Raw genomic sequence first — 17,377 nt, forward strand, 5'->3', positions numbered from 1 at the left:
CATTTTAATCAGATTGCAAATTGGGAAAACAGATTCTTATCCCTTGCAGAAACAATAGCAAACATATTCGATCTCCGCAACTGCTGGGTCTGCGGGAGCCCAGGCGGATTGGAGGATTGGCCTTGGACAGCCCAGCCGGTGTCACCTAAATGGGGGATCAGCACACGAAGTGATGTAAATGAGACAACGGGATTTTGGACTGACGACAGCGACCCTTGGCGATTGCACTTTCCTGGAAAGGGTCTTTACTGTCTCAATCGGACAAGAGAACACGGGGTTCAGATGGGGAAAAGTGTTTGTGAATGGACCTTGTCTCCAGGTTTTGATTGTTGGACTCCTAATTGTCCTCCCTATGATTGTTTCAAATATCGGGGCAGATGGAATCAAACACATGTTAAACTTACTAATGGTAGTTGGGCAAGGTGTTCCTACCACAATTACAAGCAAGCTTTTGAAGGTTGTAAAGCAGTAGGATGGGATGGCTATTTTGACCATCTATTTTTAAGCTGTCCCAGAGATAACTCTACAAGTAAGACTCATGTTGTCCATGATTATCAGTGCAAGTGGCAACATCAAAATGGCACTCGAGCTCACTTCAGCGAGTTCTGGTCCAAAGCTAACAAAACATCTTGGGGATGCGATTGTAAAGGGAAGTCCCATGTGGGAGCTTGGAGCTGCACCTGTTGTGATTCTTACGGTGAAGCAACTGTGGTCGGAGGACCACTAGGCCCGGGAAACACATTATATTTTGACCCACCAATTGATGACGAAACCTGGGAAGGCCCCTTTGCCAATGGAGCTTGGGCTTTAAAGGGACATTATTGGATTTGTGGCCGACCTGCTTATCGGAGGATACTCCCAAATTGGTCAGAATATGCTGTGTGGGATACATCAGACCCCTATTCTTTTTACTATCACAAGATTAGGGAAAGGGGCTTGGGGTCGAAGTATATGAAGATTTGGTTAGGGAAAAACGGTTCATTGACACTTCCCTAACTAAGGGGAGTGTGCAAAAATGGGGACAAGATGAATGGCCACCTGAAAGAATCATAGAATATTATGGACCAGCCTCTTGGGATCCCAACGAAATAGTGGCGGGTGCCGGAGAACCCATCTATAATTTGAATCAGATAATTCGGTTACAAGCTGTCTTAGAAATAATAACTAACCAAACAGATACAGCTCTTGACCTTCTGGCTGACCAATCCACTCAAATGAGGAGTGCAGTCTCTCAGCATCGTATGGTCTTAGATTACCTGTTGGCAGAAGAAGGTGGAGTCTGTGGGAAATTAAATGAATCCAAATGTTGTTTGCAAATTAAGGATAATGGAAAGGTAGTAAAACAAATAACTCTAGAGATGAGAAAATTAGCTCACGTACCGATCCAAAGATGGAAGGGCTGGGACCTGGATCCATTTTCATGGCTGCCGGGGGGCCCTTCGATCAAACGTGTCCTTTTCTTTTTCCTATGGGCTGTTGCTAGCTTAGTGTTTATTGCTTGCTTCATTCCTTGCGGTATACAGTTGATTAGGCACGCAGTAATGGAAATGCAATTTGTAGTTACACCTGATGGGAGATCCTCAACTGATGAACGAAAACTAATGTCACTGACCACAGAAATGGTCTGGGAGCCATGATTCACCTATAGGTCCAAGGGCTGAATGAAGTGCTAAGGCTTGGACAACAAGCCCAAGCCAGAGTTGACCTATAGATGAATCCTGTCTATTTTAGAACTGATAACCATTGTGCTAACAGGTATTATACTGAGTTATAGCCACCCGCCTGTGCTGACGTAAAAAGTGCTGAAGTATTGAAATGCTGCAGCCTGAACAACAGGCCCCGAGCTGAAGCTGCTACCTTAGCATGTGGTCATTAATAAAGTACGTAAACTCGCTGGTGAGAGATGCAGCTTAGACAAAATATAATCAGTAGCGAGGAGAGAACACATCCAACTTTCCTTTCTCAGCCTTGTTCAAGAACCCAGGTATCTGGCCTTGTTAGAAACTCCCTTGGTTTCCCCCACCCCGAGCCCTGGCCAGGCTTTGGGTGGAATCCAACAGGAGAATGAAACCAGAAATTTTCCGCTCAAAACAAAGGTGCCAGCTGTTCTGGCCTGTCAATCTCTGGTCTATAAGGCTGGGCCCGTTGCAGTGACTCTGGAGGCCTCAGCTCCGGGCGGAGGCACCGCGTAGGATTTCCCCCTGCCCGGGACAGGCTCTGCAAACCCTCACTGGAACCGGGGCTGCCCGCAGGGGGATGGGGGATGATAATATATGCAAGTGGGGATGTATTTTTCCTAGTCTCTATTCTCTCTCTCATGTAGTAATGATTTGATGCATTACCCTGTATTTTCCTGTTTGCTGCTTTAAGTGCACTCTTCTGCCTTTTCTTACTGCACGTTTTCTGTATTACACTCTTACATTACTTGGTTATCACCAGTAAAATACGCCTGCTCTTTTCACTCTGGTGTCTGAGTTTAACTGGTATCCTTAATCAGCAAAATAGGGGGGATCTCCTCAAGCATCGCCCATCCCTGTCCTGCATCCCCAGGGGCCACGTCAGCATCCCCCTCAAACTCCCCTCGTAGCCCCCCTACAACCCCCAAACCCACCTTGTATCCCCCCTACACCCCCCAACACCACCTTGTCTCTCTCCCCAGGCCAGCCACAGCCCCAGCTCCATGATGCCTGGGGCCTCCTCCCCGGGGGATAACAGCCCCCACACCTCCGGCTCGGGGATCGAGCAGAGCTCCAGCGACTGGGTGACCACCGACATCGAGGTGAAGGTCCGTGACACCTACCCGGACAGTCAGGCGGTGGGACAGATCGGCGTCATCCGCAGCGTCACGGTGAGACCCCCCCGCCCCGGTTCGGGGGGTGTTTTTGGGGCAGGGAGGGGGTAACACACATGGTGAGGCTGATTTCCCCCCCCACCTTTTTCTGTTTTTGTAGGGTGGGATGTGCTCCGTCTGCCTGAAGGACAGCGAGAAGGTGGTGAGCATCTCCAGCGAGCACCTGGAGCCCGTCACCCCCACCACATACGACAAGGTAGGGCCCCCTCCCAGCCCCCCCCTTTACACTGGGCCCCCACCACTCCCCCCCCCGCCCCTGCTCCTTTAGGGACCTTCTAGATCCCCTCAGGTGCTACCCCCGACCCTCTGGCACCTCCCCACTGTGATAGGTGTTAAACCGTCTGTTCATCAAATTCAGCGAACTGTAATATGAACTATTGCATATTGTGTAATACTAACAGCAAATGCTTAATTGAACTAACATGATAGTGTAAAAAAAAAAAAAAAAAAAAAAGTGACAGGAAAGGGTGGGGGGAACAACAAGAGAGGAAGCATCTGTACGTCAGAAGATGTGGAGAATTGCAGGCACATAATTGACTAAAACAGGAGGGTGTTCACGACCATGAATCTCATTATGCAAAGAGATTACTGGGCCTAGACTGAGAAGAACTCTGCAAACTCAGAGGATCATCACATTCCAAGCCAAAGGTGAAACGTACACTGTGAGGAGGACCTACGGCCTTCCTCCCAGAAGACCACCCCCCACGATTTGAAGACCCCTGACCGTAGTTTTAACAACTTCAGCGCAAGCGTAAAGGACTGATAAGCTAATTACCATACGAAGCGGGAGTAGGCGGGTTCAAGTAATGAATATGTATATGTGTATAATGACTATGTAATACTTTGTAGTATAATGATTGATAAGATTGACACAGAGTGCCCTGGGGGGGGCGGTCCGTTGTTGGAGTACGAGACTCCCGGCCGCCCAGCGCTGTTTTGCTTGTTGCCGCTTGCTAAATAAAGAAATTGGGAACTCTGACTCAGCCAAATTTAAGAAGTCAGTTTATAACACCCACAACCGCTCTGGGACCCTCCCAGCAGCCCTGGGACCCCCACCAGCCCCCTCAAGGCCCACTCTCCCCCCCATCTGCCCCCCCCCTCAGGTCAAGGTGACCCTGGGGGAGGACCGTGAAGCCACCGGGACCCTGCTCCGCATTGACGGGGAGGACGGGATCGTCCGCATGGATTTAGACGACAATATCACGATCTTCAGCCTCCGCCTCCGGCAAACTGATGGAAGATTGAGGGGAGCCCCCTGTGCCCCCCACCCCCTGCTGCCCCCGTTCTCTTTGTGTCCCCCCGTTCTCTTTCTCCACACCCCTTTCCCCTGCTCAGTGTCGGCGGTTGGAACGAGGTTTAGTTGTCAATAAAGGCCTGTGGGTGCAGCCGGGGGGATGAACCAGGGCCCCGCGCCCCCCAGGGCTGGGGAAAGGGCGGTTAAATGCCCCCCCGGGGCCGAGAGAGGGTTGCAGCGGGACCCCCGGGGGTGGGGGGTGCTGAGCCGGGACCCCACTGCGGGGCGGGGGGAGAGTGAAGCGGCTTCAGCGCCGGCCGCGCTCATGCTCTGCCCTTACACCCCGCCTCCGCTTCCGCCTCCTCCTCCCATTGGCTCTGCCGCCGCCGGGCCCGCCTGCCCACCGTCACCATTGGCCAGTGGCCGCGCCGCCATTGGTGGTCGGCCCTCATTCCACGCCCCTCCCGCCCCGCCGCCGCTCATTGGCTGGAAGCGGAGGGAGAGGATTGGCTGCGGCGGCCGCGCGTGCGCCCTGTGGCGCGCGGTGCGGGAAGATGGCGGCGGCCTGTGAGTTCCGCGGCGCCCTGGGAGCCCGCCGGGCCGGGCCGGGCCGGGCCGCCGGCGGTACCGAGGCGGTGCTGCGGGAGCGGCTGCGGCGGCAGCAGGTGGGGCCGCGAGGGGGCTGAACCTGGGCCTGAGGGGACGGGCGGGCGGGAAGGGGGGGCACGGGGCTCCGCGGGTGTCCCCAGCGGTGCCCACCTGTCCCCGGGCTTCTCTGGGCGCCCCGCGCCTGGGCCTGTCTGTCCTCGGGGGTCCCCCGCCCTCCCCGGGAGGCGCCGGCGGTCTCTGACTGGCGCTGGGTGTTCCCAGAGCTCCCCGGCTGTCGCTGGCCATCCTCGGCCACCTCTAGGCCTCCGGGGCTGTTCCCGGGGCCCTCTGGCTGTCCCTGGCCACCCTCGGCCCCGCCAGCACTCCCTGCCTGCCCCCGAGTGTCTCTGGGGCTCTCGGGGTGTCCCTGACCATGCCCAGAGCTCCCTGGGGGTCCCCAAGTGTCCCCAGCAATTCTGGACTGTCCCTGGACCATCCCCAAGTATCCCGAAGCGTCCCTGGGTGTCCTCACGCCCCTCCTCCCGGTGTGCGCCCCCCCTCTCTGTGTCCCCTTGCTACACAGGTGACAGAGTGACCCCTGGGACACCCCGCGGGCCTGGAGGAGGATGAGGAGGAAGAGCACAGCCCCCTCCAAGTGGGGCAGCTGGAACACCGGCTCCTTGGCTTGAGGGGTGGCCAGCGCCGCCGCGCCGGCGAGGCCGAGCCCCACAGTGACTTTTGGCACTGCCGCCTCCACGGCTGGTAACCGCAGGTCGGTACCTGCCGGCGCTTCGGCGGCCCCGCCAGCGAGCTCTGTTTTCCCTGGTGGCTCCTCCATCGCCTGCGTTTTGGTGGCGGCCGCTTCCTTCACTGTTAAGCGGGACGGCGTTGCGCGTGGCCGTCGGGGCTCCGCCGCTGGCAGCACCGCGGTGGCTGCGGCGCTTGGTGCTGCTTTGGCAGCTCTTCGGCTCTTCGGCCGCTTGGGGAGCTTGGGAAGGGCAAAGTCCACGGCCGCCGCGCTGCCGGCTGCGGCGCTCACCGGGCTGGGGGCTGCTGGCAGCTCCTTGCAGGGCGTCAGGATGGGGGTGTTCTGGGTGAGGGTGGGGGAGATGGGACCTGGCACCCACTACACTCATCCGTCCATATAGGGACCCCCAAGCGCCCGGGTTCCCCGGTGCTGCATCCCCAGGGCCTCTCAAGCATCCCCCATCCCTGTCCTGCATCCACAGCCCCCCCCTCCCCCCATTCCTGCACCCACAGTCACCTACCAGCCTGGCCACCTTCCGCCGGTGCCGCCGAGGCCTTCGTGGACGTTGCGGTTCTGAGCTCCCTACCCCCCACTGTATTCTGCCACCCCCAAAGGTGTGTGGGGTCTTAGGCCAGCCCTGACTTGCTGGCCCCGGTGCCCCTGAACCCTTTTCCCTCGGCAGGTTTTGGCCGGCAATCGATAACTGGCTGCGGAAAGCCGTCTCTGGGCGCCGGGTCAAGGTGCGCTTGCTGGTGGGTTGTTGGTGACACAGCCGAGTCACCGCGTTTGCCTTCCTCAAACCCCTTGGCGCCATCGCCGATGCCCAGACCCGCTGCAACATGGCCGTAGTGAGTATCATGGCCTGAGCGCGGCGTGCCGGCAGGCGACGGGTCGGTGGGCGCTGGGTGACGGTCTCCTCGCTCCCCGCAGCTCCATCCAGGAGCAGGTGCCGGCGGTTTTGGAGCGGGATTGGAGCTCCCGCTGCAGCGCTGACGTCAGCGGTTCTGAGCGGGGGCAGAGCCTCTGCGGCTCCCGGTAGGCACCGGGGAACGGGCCACTGGTGAGCCACAGGTTCCAGCTGCACCGAATCCAGCCTCCCCGCTCGCGTTTGGGGAGAAAACTGCGAGTTTTTGTGGAGTTTGCGGGGCTGTTCTCGAGGCAGGGGGCCCTCTGCGCCGCGGCGATGGAGAGCGCCGGGCCTTTGCTGAATGCCGTGCCGGCAGCGGGAGGGAAGCCGGGCGCCCCTCGAGTCCCGGCGGTGCCAAACCCACCCCGGCAAAGAGTCAGAGGAAACGCTTGGCTGTCGGCAAACCATTTACTGGGGCATCACTGCGAAAACCGGTGCCGAGAGCGTGTGGCACAGCACATCCTGGGGCATCCCTGGCTCCGCTCTTCTCTCCCGGCGTGGAGCCGGGTGTTGCTGGTCGGGGTGGCTGAAGGTGAGGAAGAGGAGGGTCTCTGGGCAGTTCTTCTCTGCCAGGGGGTTTGCCAGGGTTGCTGCGGTGGCTCAGCAGGGATGTGGGTGTTCCTGGCTCTGTGCCGGGAGGAGTGTGCCAGGCACAGTGGGGGAGTCCCCGTCTGTCCCCTGGGGCCCATCCTTGGGGACAGGGATGGCGCTTGGCGGCTTGAGGTCGCGCCGTGTCACCGGAGCGTCCTGCATTGAGAACAACGGGGGGGGTGAGCGGCACCGTTACAGAGGCTCCCAGATAAACAACCAACCACCAACAATAAAAAATGATTACCACAACTAGTTCTTTGTAAATCACAGGTTCGAATGTCTGTGAGAGGAGAGCAGATCGACTTTCTAGGGTTTACGGGCAACCCAGGGACCTGGAGCACCCCGGGATTCTGGGCACTCATGACATGGGGCACCAGGGACCCGCAGCACCCATGATCTGGGGGCACCAGGGACCCCGAGCATCCAGGGCCCCAAAGCACCGGGGGGACGCAAAGGCGCCAAGCACCCGGTGTCCCCGAGCACCCACGCCCAGGAGCCCCCCCACGGCTGTACCTCGGCGTGGGACGAGGTGTTCGCTCTGCCAGGCAGGTTCTGCTCCACGCCGCTCCCGGCGACCACGCTGCCATCGGGGCGGCCACGCTGTTCCCGGCTGCCGGGGGCCCCCGGCACCGTGGAGTTACCGGCCGCGCGCGTTGCCCTGGGCTGGCGCTGATGCTGGGAGCGCCCGGTGCCGTGGCGGGTGGGGACGGGGGCTGGGCAGACGTCCCGCGGGCTCGTGCCGCTGCCGTACCCGTGAGACCCTGCGCATGATCCAAGAGATGAGCAGGGAAACCCCTGAGCTTCTCCCCTGAGCCCTGGCCAGGCTCGGGGGCAATCTCCTGTGAGAGCCAAACCAGATATTCCCGCTCCAAACAAAGGCGCCGGCTCTCCTGCCGGGCTGATTTTGGGGCTAGAAGGCCGGGCCCGCTCCCAGCGCCTCTGGAGGCCTCAGCTCCAGGCGGAGGCACCGCGTAGGATTTCCCCCTGCCCGGGCCAGGCTCTGCAAACCCTCGCTGGAACCGGGGCTGCCCGCGGGGCTGGGGGCTGGCAGCGGGGGCAAGGGCTGAGGGATCTGCCTTAACCCCTGTGCTCTCTCTCGGGCAGGGATGCTCTGAGGCGTTACCCTGTGCTCTCCTGTTTGTTGCTTTAGCTGCACTACTCTGCCTTTTCTTACTGCATGTTTTCTGTATTACGCTGTTATATAATTTGACTATCACCAGTGAAATACGCCTGCTCTTTTCAGTCTGGTGTCTGAGTTTAATTGCTATCCTTAATCAGCAAAACAGGGGGGATCTCCCCGAGCATCCACCATCCCTATCCTGCATCCCCAAGGGCCCCCCCAGCAGCCCCCCTAAACTCCCTATAACCCCCAAACCCACCTTGTAGCCCCCCTACACCCCCCAACACCACCTTGTCTCTCTCCTCAGGACAGCCGCAGCCCAAGCCCTGTGGGCAACAGCTCCATGACCCCTGGGTCCCCCTCTCGGGGGGATAACAGCCCCCACATCCCCAGCTCGGGAATCGAGCAGAGCTCCAGCGACTGGGTGACCACCGACATCGAGGTGAAGGTCCGTGACACCTACCCGGACAGTCAGGCGGTGGGACAGATCGGCGTCATCCGCAGCGTCACGGTGAGAGCCCCCTGCCCCGGTTCGGGGGTGCTTTTGGGGCAGGGAGGGGGTAACACACATGATGATGCTGATTTCCCCCCCCACCTTTTTCTGTTTTTGTAGGGTGGGATGTGCTCCGTCTGCCTGAAGGACAGCGAGAAAGTGGTGAGCATCTCCAGCGAGCACCTGGAGCCTGTCACCCCCACCAAGAACAAGGTAGGGCCCCCCCCCCAGACCCCCTCTTTATACTAAGCCACCGCCGCCACGTGCTCCTTTGGGGACCTTCTAGATCCCCTCAGGTGCTACCCCAGCCCCTCTGGGACCACCCCACAGCCCCTCTGGGACCCTCCCAGCACCCCTGGGACCCCCCACCAGCCCCCTCAAGGCCCACTCTCCCCCCCTCAGGTCTGGATGATCCTGGGGTAGGACCGCGAAGCCACCGGGATCCTGATCTACAGCGACAGGGAGGACGGGCTCGTCCATATGGATTTAGAAGACAAGATCAAGATCTCCAGCCGCCGCTTCCTCAGCAAACTGCTGGAAGCTTGTGGGGGGGCCTCCTGTACTTCCCAGCCCCTGCTGCCCCCTGTTCTCTTTGTGTCTGATGCAGAGAACTGATGACTTGTTTTGAGACTTACTTAGCTACTTACTAATAGCAAGCTGCTTAGCAACTTATTTACTTAGTTATAGCAACTTACAGTTTTACTTACAGTATTTTTGAATCTTGCTAAGAATCCTGCTTGCCCAGACTGTTCTGTGGAATTTTACCCAGGACTGTGTTCATCAAAATAAAGCAGTTCACTGTGAAAATCTACCAAGAACTACAATGTTCAGCAAAATATCATGGTTTTGTCCTTGGGGAACAGGTGTGCTCTAACTAGTTGGTTCTTGATAATGAGTAAAGATAGCCATGTACAGACGGGAGAAGTTCCATTGCTTCTCTTAGATAAGACAGAATGAGTAAACCGGCTGAAAAACCCTCTTGTTATTCAAGAAATTGGCCAAGAGAATCTGCACGTGCTCTGGGGGAAAAACAAGGTGAGAAAGACTAGAGCCTTCCTCCCAAAGCCCCCCGGAGATGCCCCCAGGAGGCGATGGGCAGGTGCAAAGAGAACATCAACTGCTGGCACCAGGCTCTAGAACTAACCCACCCTCATCCTGCACACGGATGTTTGTGTTGCGGAACCCAACGACTAGCTGTATCCACACTCGATGAGTCTCTGGTAAAATGTGCGGTAGGGGTGCGAGCTTTGTGGAGAAATCCCCTTGCACCCCGGCTGGAGTCAACATCCCCACTGTTGCAGTGGTAGAGTCTGTTTCCACAAATCGGGTGTCTCTGCCTGGTCCTGCGCTTCTCAGGGCACGGGGGTGAAAAGGGACGGGCAGGGCACTGCCTGGCTGGGGGCAGTGGACAGGAGCTGCCACGGCTGAAGCCCGAGAGGGCAGAGAAAGGGAAAGAAGGAGAAAATTAAGGCCATCTGTGCAGCAGCTGCCTCCCGCTGCAGACGAGAGAGCCTGCCTCTCCGGGTGAGGAAGGAGCCCCCTCAGAGACCCCAGCAGGCGCCCAGGGGCTGTGTGTGTCACCCCGAGGGCGGTCCGGCCGCGTAGCGTGCGAGCGAGCGAGGCTGCGTGTGTGGGAAGCCTGGTCTCATAAGAGCCAAGAGACACCGTGTATTCTTTTAGGTGGAGAACAGCCAGGTGACTGGAGCTACAGAGGAGAAAAGGAGAAAGAGGGGTCTGAACTGGGAAATGTCCCTGGCAGCGCTGGGAGCGACAGCTGTGGTTCGGGGCACTTGGGGCCCTGTTGCTTCTCCTGTGATTTTTGGGCCCTCCCCTGTTTCCCCTCTATCCAACGCTGTGACTTTTTTTTTTTCTTCCCTTTACCTCTGCTCTCCTCTTCTGCTCCCTCTTTGTCTTTTTCTAGCTCTCCCTTTTTCTTTTTCTCTAGGCGCCCTTGTCCTGCTCCCTCTCCTGTTTTTCATCCTCTGTCTCTCTCCTGCAGCCTAGCACTGTTTTTTCCCTTTTCCAGCTCTTTGTCCTGATCGGCACTAGTCTCTTTTCCCCCACAACTTCTCTGGCCTGTTCCCTGGCGTTCTTTCCCTCTCCATGCCTGTGTGTGCCGCTCCCTATCCCTGCCTTCCTATTTCCCTCCCTCCTTCTCTTCCTCCCTCTATCCCATATTCTCGCTCGTGCCCCACCCCTGCTCCTCTATCTCCCTGTCCCCCTCCTCCACCCTGTTCACCTCGCCCTCTCTCAGACCCTCTGTGCTGCTCCTGGTCTCGACTATTGATTGCTTCATCTCTCTGCCTTGGTCTCTGTCGCCGTCTTTTCTAACGCTCCACCTCTCTGTCCTTCTCTCTGTTGCTCCTGTTGGTGCCAGGCCAGCATCCTGTGCCCCGTCCCTCTCCCTTCCGCAGTCGTCTCCTGCTCTCTGGCTCCCTGTCCCTCACTTCTAGATGCCTCTGTGCTGCCTCCTCTCTTTCCTGATCCCTCTGGCCTGCTCCCCATCGCTGCCTTGGCGTCCTTTCTCCCCCTCTCTGCCTCGCTCCCGTCCTTCTCCTTGTCTCTCGGTTTCCTTCTCCACCACCGCCTCGCTGCCTGTCCCTTTTCTCTTCTCTCTGACCTCCAGCCTCGCCTGAACATTTTGCCTCTAGAGCTCCATACCACTCCCTGTCCCATTGTTTCCCAGTATAACCCCGTGCCCAGCTCCCTGTGCCATTATTGGGATTAGACAACCTGTCCTGCTCTGTGCCCTTTTCCCCTTCACCCTCCAGCCCATCACGGTCTTTCCTTTCTCCCTCTCTTTGTCCCGATCCCTCTCTCACCCCCTCAAGCCCTCTGCCTTTTTTACCGTCTCTTGCTCTCCCTCCCTCCCTCCCTCCCTCCCCCCCACATTTGGTTTCTCTCTCTCTTCTTTCTACTCTCCACTCATCATTCTCTCTCTCCCTCCCTCTTGCTCCCTGACCCTGTTTCTCTCCACCCCGTCCCTGCAGGACTCCTCATTCCTTTTCTAGTGATTTCTCCAGCTCTACTTCCCCCACGTCCTCCCACCCCTTTTGAAACCGAGAGGCATTAGCCCCTCAGACCTTGCAGCCTTTTCCAGCATCTGCTTTTTTCTGGCCTGCATTTGCCCTCCAGCCTCCAGTTTTTTCTGGCCCACACTTGCAATCCGTCCCTTCCAGCCCTTTTTGGCCTCTGCTTTTTTCTGGCCTCTACTTCCCTCTGGCCTCCCAGCTCTTTTCAGTCTCCCACCCCTTTTTGGCTTCCACATTTTTCTGGCCTCTTTTTCCCTTCCAGCCTTCCTTTTTGACCTCCTGCTGCTTTTCGGCCCCCACTTTTCTCTGGCCTTTATGTGCTCTTTGAACTGCTGACCCTTTTTTGCCCACCCAGCCCTTTTCTGTCTCCCACCCCTTTTTGCACTCCACGATTTTCTGCCCTTTACTTGCCCTCTGGCCTCACACCTGTAGAAGAATTTAAAATATAATCTCTGGTATATTTGAAATAGATTTTAAGGCCTAGTGAAATGTGTCCAGGACTGAGCTATACTGTAATATTACCAAGGCAACCGGAATGCTGCTCAACAGGCCTGAGAAGCATTCTTGGCCTGCTGCTTGTATAGTCCCAGCCCAAGGCTGGTTTAAAACCCCATCAAGCTGATCCTATAGAGACAGGTTTAACAAAGGATGGTTAATTGACTGAACACAGGGGGTTTGCTAGATTAGGAGAATTTAGTATCTAGAAACTGCTTGCTCTACCGAAGCTTTTAATAGAATGTCTTGAAGTCTTAGAATTGTGCAAGGTGAAAACTAGTGGAAGAAAGATGAAGAAGGTGATGACCCGAAAGATGACCCTGAAATCAGTTTCAACAAGGATTGGAACCAGAAGAGAATAATTAGACTGAGACAGGGTGTTGTAGTGAACTTCAATAAATGATGAGCATCAAGAACTGAAAGGTTGAGTGGAAACTTATGAAGACTTTGGACTTAGGTGATACATTTAGGAATAGTGTATAAACCGTGTGAGGCCTTCGGACAACCTTGGGGGCCCAGCGGTGAGGGGAGCCCATTGCCCTTGCCGTGGTTAACCTTGGGACCCACCACCCTTGGGGCAATTAAAGCCAGGCCCAACACCCTTCGGACACATCACCCTGGGGGCTGTGAACCCCGGGGGCCCATCACTTTTTACTTCAAAGGACTTTGGGATTGTGGCACCCACTGAAGTGACGACGAAATCTGTCTCCATCCTGGGTGGCGCTCGGAGGGGTGCGGCAGTAGGGTCCTGTGCTCCCGCTCCACTCAGCACTGAGGAGCCCACCCGCTGGCCACTGGGTCTAAGTCCTGGGCTACCAGAGATGGAGTGACTGGGAGAGAGCCCAGTAAAGAACTGTTCAGCCTGGAGAAGGTTTGGGTGTTGGTAGTCCCGCCCAGGTGGGGCCTCAGCAGTGGCAGTGACAGGACAAGGGGCGCAGAGCACAAACCTCGACACAGAGTGACTTGGGGAGACATGTTTTTTACTGGGGGGGGTGTGACTGAGGCTCCTCGGGGAGGTCTCTGATGGTGGAGGGAGAAAAGGCCACCTGGATGTGGCTACGGTGGCCTCCCAGGGGCTTGCCTGAGCCCCCCAGCACCCCTTTAAGGTGCCTGCTGACCCCCAGGGTCTCCCAAGGCACCTTCTGAGCACCCCCGGACCCTATGAAGTTCCCTTAAGCTCCCCCCCCTGCACCCCATGAAGGTCCCTGTTGACCCCCAGGGACCCTCATGAGCCTCCCAGCACCCCATAAAGGGACCTTCTGCCCCCCATCGAACATCCCAATCCCCTCCAGGACCCCACAAATGTCTCTGCTCCACCCTAGGAACTCACAGGACCTTTTCCAGAAGGAGGGGGACAGCTGGTGACACCGGGGACATGGCGGGGGCTCAGCGTCTCCCCCAGGCCAGCGCATGGAGGCGGTGGGCAGCATCCCGCAGCCTCCCACGGTGCTCGAGGCGGCAGTGCAGCCCGGGGGGGGATGGACACCAGCCCCCCCCCGCAATCCCCAGCACCCAGCAGTGATGGTCCCCGTCGAGTCGTTGTCCCCGCCTTGCAGCACCCCATGGCACACAGGTCCCCCCAGCATCTGCCAGCAGGGCCTCCAGGGCCACCATGGGCGCATCGTGGCCACTGCGCCTGGGCCACCCCTCCAGTGCCCAGCCCAGGTATGCTGCGTCCCGCTCGGCCGGTGACAGAAGGGCTGGAACCTGCGGCGGGCCACAACCCTCCAGCAGCCCTCGGGATTCCAGGTACCTGCAGGGACATGGGACACGGGTCATGGGGACACTGGAGTCATTGAGGGCAAGGGGATATTGGGGTCAGTGGGGACACTGGGGTCATGGGAACACTGGGATCACTGGGGATATTGGGGACACTGGAGTCACTGGGAACACTGGAGTCACTGGAGATACTGGGGTCATGGGATATTGGGGTCACTGGGGACACAGGTCAGCAGGGACATGGGGATATTGGGGACACAGGAGACATGGAGATGCTGGAGTCACCAGGGACACGGGTCACTGGGAACATTGGGGTCATTGGTGTCACCAGTGACAGTGGGGTAAGCAGTGACACGGGGGGCACCGGGCTGTGGCTCTCCAGTAGCCCCTGTGGCACGAGGTACTTGTGGAGACATTGGGGACAATTGGGGCATGGTGGCAGTGGGGACACCAGGGACACTGAGGTCACTGGGAGTGGGGGGTGGCCCTGGGCTGAGGGTGGCAGCACTGGCAGGGACACTGGGGACATGGGGACACAGGGTGGGCACTGGGATCAGCAGTGACCAAGGCGTTGCCAGGACGGGGATAGAGCCTGGCGGGCATCAGTGACCCCCCTGATCCCCTCCCAGTGCTCCCAGTGACCCCCTCACCGGTGCCAGGCATCCCCGAAGAAGGGCCAGGCAGCAGCGTTGTCCTCCACGGCCACCCCGGCACCCTCCACGTAGTCCCACGCGAGGGGCAGGACCCACAGCAGCTCAACCCCCCACCGCTCTGGGGACTCCCCCCGAGCCCCCAGCGCCCCAAAGAGGGACACTGCCAGCGCCCCAAGGTACCCTAAAGGTGACGGGTTTCAGGAGGTCTCTGGTGTCCCCTGTCCGTGTCCCCCCCCGCACCCCAGGCCTGGCACCCACCGGTGGGGTGGTGGTGGGTCATGCGCCCGCTCTCGATGCTCACCCGGATCAGCGTCGGCAGCTCCCAGGCGTGGGGGTACCTGTGGTGGGTCAGCCCTGTCCCCGTCCCTCCCCTTGTCCCCTGCCCTGTCCCTGTAGCCCCAGCCTTGTCCCCATCCCCATCCTGGCACTCTTGGCCCCGCTATCCTTGTCTCCATCCCCCTGTCACCAGCCTCCCGGCTCCAGCACCACCATCTCGGCAGTCCCTGGTCCTCGTCCCCTCCAGCTCTGACACCCCCGTGTCCCCATCACCCTCTGTGTCCCCATCCCCCTGTCTCTGACACCCCCATGTCCCTGTCACCCCCATTTCCCCACCCGCCCCAGGCCCCACACCCATGTCCCCATCCCCCCTTGTCCGTCTCCCCACGTCCCCATCCCCCTCCCATCTCTGACACCCCATCTCCCCACCCCTGTCCCCTCCATGTCCCCATTCCTCCACCTCTGACACCCCCATGTCCCAACCCCCCTCTGTGTCCCCATATTCCGGCCTCTGACACCTCCATGTCCCTGTCACCCCCATGTCCCCATCCCCTCATGTGTGTGTCCGTCCCCCCCGTCCGTCCCCCCTACCCAGCTCCGACACCCTCATGTCCCCATCCCGCCCCCCCCAGATCTGACAGCCTGGTGTCCCCATCCCTGTCCCCTCCAGCTCTGACACCCCCTCATTCCCCTCCCCACCTATTCCATGCCCCCCCAGCTCTGATACTCCCACCCCCTGTCCCCAAGTGTGTCCCCATGTCCTCCCCCCCTCCCCCTTGTCCCTGTCCCCACCTGAGGCCGATGGCCAGGCTGCGCATGGCGGCCCCGCAGCCGGTGCCGCTGGGGTTGAAGGGGATGCGGTAGCCCTCGGGCTCCCCCGGCCGCAGCTGCGAGGTGCCTGTAGGGGGTGTGGAGGGGGTGAGACCCTCCCCTAGCACCCCCTGAACCCCCCCAGACTGTCCCCCCTGCCACTCACCCAGGATGCTGGTGGGCCCCGGCTTGCGCCCCTCCATGTCACCCATGGCAGCCACGTACCGGCGAGCCAGCTCCTGTAAGAGGGGTTCCCCCTCTAGGCCTGGGGAGGGGGAGGCTAGTGAGAACCCCCCTTGGGCCACCCGTATAGGAGAGGAAGGTGAGGCCCCATGTACCTCCCTCCCCCATACAGGAGGGGAAGGGGGACAACATCCGTGAACACCCCAGAACTCAAGGAGAAATAGGAACACTCCTGAGCACCCCAAATTGGGTGAGAAAGGAGTAACCCCCTCCCCCTGCACCTCACCAAATTGAGAAGGGGAAATGGGCCCCCTCCAGCACCCAATATGGGAAGGGAACACAAACTCCTACAAACCGGGGGGAAAAATAGGACACCTCCACCCCACCCCTGAGGGGAAATGGGGACCCCTCCAATTATTTTTTTGGGGAAATAGGAAGCCTCCCTGGATCCCCTAAAAGGAGGGGTGTGTGGAACTAGGATGCCCCCAAACCCCCTCCAGGGCCTGTCAGGGACCCCCAAAAGCTCCCCGCAAGGACCCCCCATACAGCCCAGGGTTATAACAGGGACCCCTGAATGCCCTCAGAACCCCCCCTAAGCAACTCAGAGGTATAACAAGGACCCCCCCAACCTCATCAGAGACCCTCCCCATACAGCCCAGGAGTATAATGGGGACCCCCCCACCTCCCCCAGGACTTCCCTATACAGCCCAGGGGTACAACAGGGATCCCAAACCCCCTCAGAAACCCCCCTAAGCAGCTCAGAGGTATAATGGGGTCCCCTCCATACAGCGCAGGGGTATAATGGGGACCCCCCACCTCACCACAGCCCCCTACCATGCAGCCCCAGGGTATAACAGGGACCACCACCACACTGCTGGGGACCCTCCCCAGTGTTTGTGGGGTACAATGGAGATCGTGTCATCTCCCCCACCCCCTCAAACCTGTGGCCAGGCCCTCGGCAGTCGCGAGGTGGAGGACAGTGTCATCGCCACATCGGGCCACTTGGGGGGCTCAAGGGTGATGGTCTCCAGCCCCCGCTGTTCGGCCAGCTCGGCATGGATCTGGGGGCCCGAGGTACAATATTCCCAGCGGCCCCCCCAGTAACCCAGCGCGTCCCCCACTCCACCCAGCACCATGGCTGCTTCGTAGGCTTTGACTGAGGGCTCCCTGGGGGGAACGGGAGGGTTAGGGGGGTGCCAGCACTGGGGGGAGTGTGGGGAACCCCCGGGGGCACTCACGTCTCCTCCATTGCAGTGGCAGCTGGGGATGCCCATCAGGTTCAGGGCGTGGGGCCAGTGCTGGCCGGGATCCCTTAAGGACACCCCGGGGATTTTTGGGAAGGGGACAGGGCCTGGTCCCATGGTGATGGGGATGAGGGGTGACGGACCCCAGGGCCTCTGTGCCTGGGGGGTGGCAGGGAGGGAGAAGGCTCAGGGGGGGCTCAAAACGCATGGTGGGGGGGGTCTGGGGGGGGCACCCAGAGGGGCATGGATAGGGGGTGTACCCAAAGAGGGCTGGGGTACCCAAAGGGGCACAGAGGAGCTGGGGGGGGGGTCACCCAGAGGGGGCTGGGGGGACATTCAAAGGGGCACAGAAGAACATGGGGTCACCCAAAAGGGCTGGGCAGGGCATCTGAAGGGGTACCCAGGCACATCAGGGGTGCCCAAAAGGTCAGGT

At 59.2% G+C, this 17,377-nt stretch overlaps 1 protein-coding gene and 1 pseudogene across 2 annotated transcripts; one reads left to right on the forward strand and one right to left on the reverse strand.

The window, feature by feature from the left end:
• Nucleotides 1-4,628: 4,628 nt before the first annotated feature.
• Nucleotides 4,629-11,722, forward strand: LOC141955056 (transcription elongation factor SPT5-like). Of its 2 annotated transcripts, none has more exons than XM_074895119.1 (4): nucleotides 4,629-4,750; nucleotides 8,347-8,550; nucleotides 8,653-8,745; nucleotides 8,935-11,722. In XM_074895119.1, the coding sequence occupies exons 1-4, from the start codon at nucleotides 4,640-4,642 to the stop codon at nucleotides 8,953-8,955; spliced, it is 429 nt and encodes a 142-aa protein (XP_074751220.1). In that variant the 5' UTR covers nucleotides 4,629-4,639; the 3' UTR covers nucleotides 8,956-11,722. The 2 variants fall into 2 exon arrangements, with proteins under 2 accessions (XP_074751220.1, XP_074751221.1); XM_074895120.1 differs by lacking the exon at nucleotides 4,629-4,750 and adding an exon at nucleotides 6,125-6,269.
• A 1,663-nt stretch (nucleotides 11,723-13,385) lies between these two features.
• LOC141955055 (ADP-ribosylhydrolase ARH1-like) lies at nucleotides 13,386-16,949 on the reverse strand (annotated as a pseudogene).
• Between the last annotated feature and the right edge of the window lie 428 nt (nucleotides 16,950-17,377).

The sequence above is a fragment of the Athene noctua genome, unplaced genomic scaffold (assembly GCF_965140245.1).
Source record: "Athene noctua unplaced genomic scaffold, bAthNoc1.hap1.1 HAP1_HAP1_scaffold_114, whole genome shotgun sequence".
Lineage (NCBI taxonomy): Eukaryota > Metazoa > Chordata > Aves > Strigiformes > Strigidae > Athene > Athene noctua.

Bases quoted from the DNA above. Each gene is read 5' to 3' on its own strand.
- LOC141955056 (XM_074895119.1), top strand. From the start codon at position 4,640: ATGGCGGCGGCCTGTGAGTTCCGCGGCGCCCTGGGAGCCCGCCGGGCC. The intron at 4,751-8,346 runs GTGGGGCCGCGA...CTCTCTCCTCAG, and splicing joins AGCGGCTGCGGCGGCAGCAG to GACAGCCGCAGCCCAAGCCC. The intron at 8,746-8,934 runs GTAGGGCCCCCC...TCCCCCCCTCAG, and splicing joins TCACCCCCACCAAGAACAAG to GTCTGGATGATCCTGGGGTA.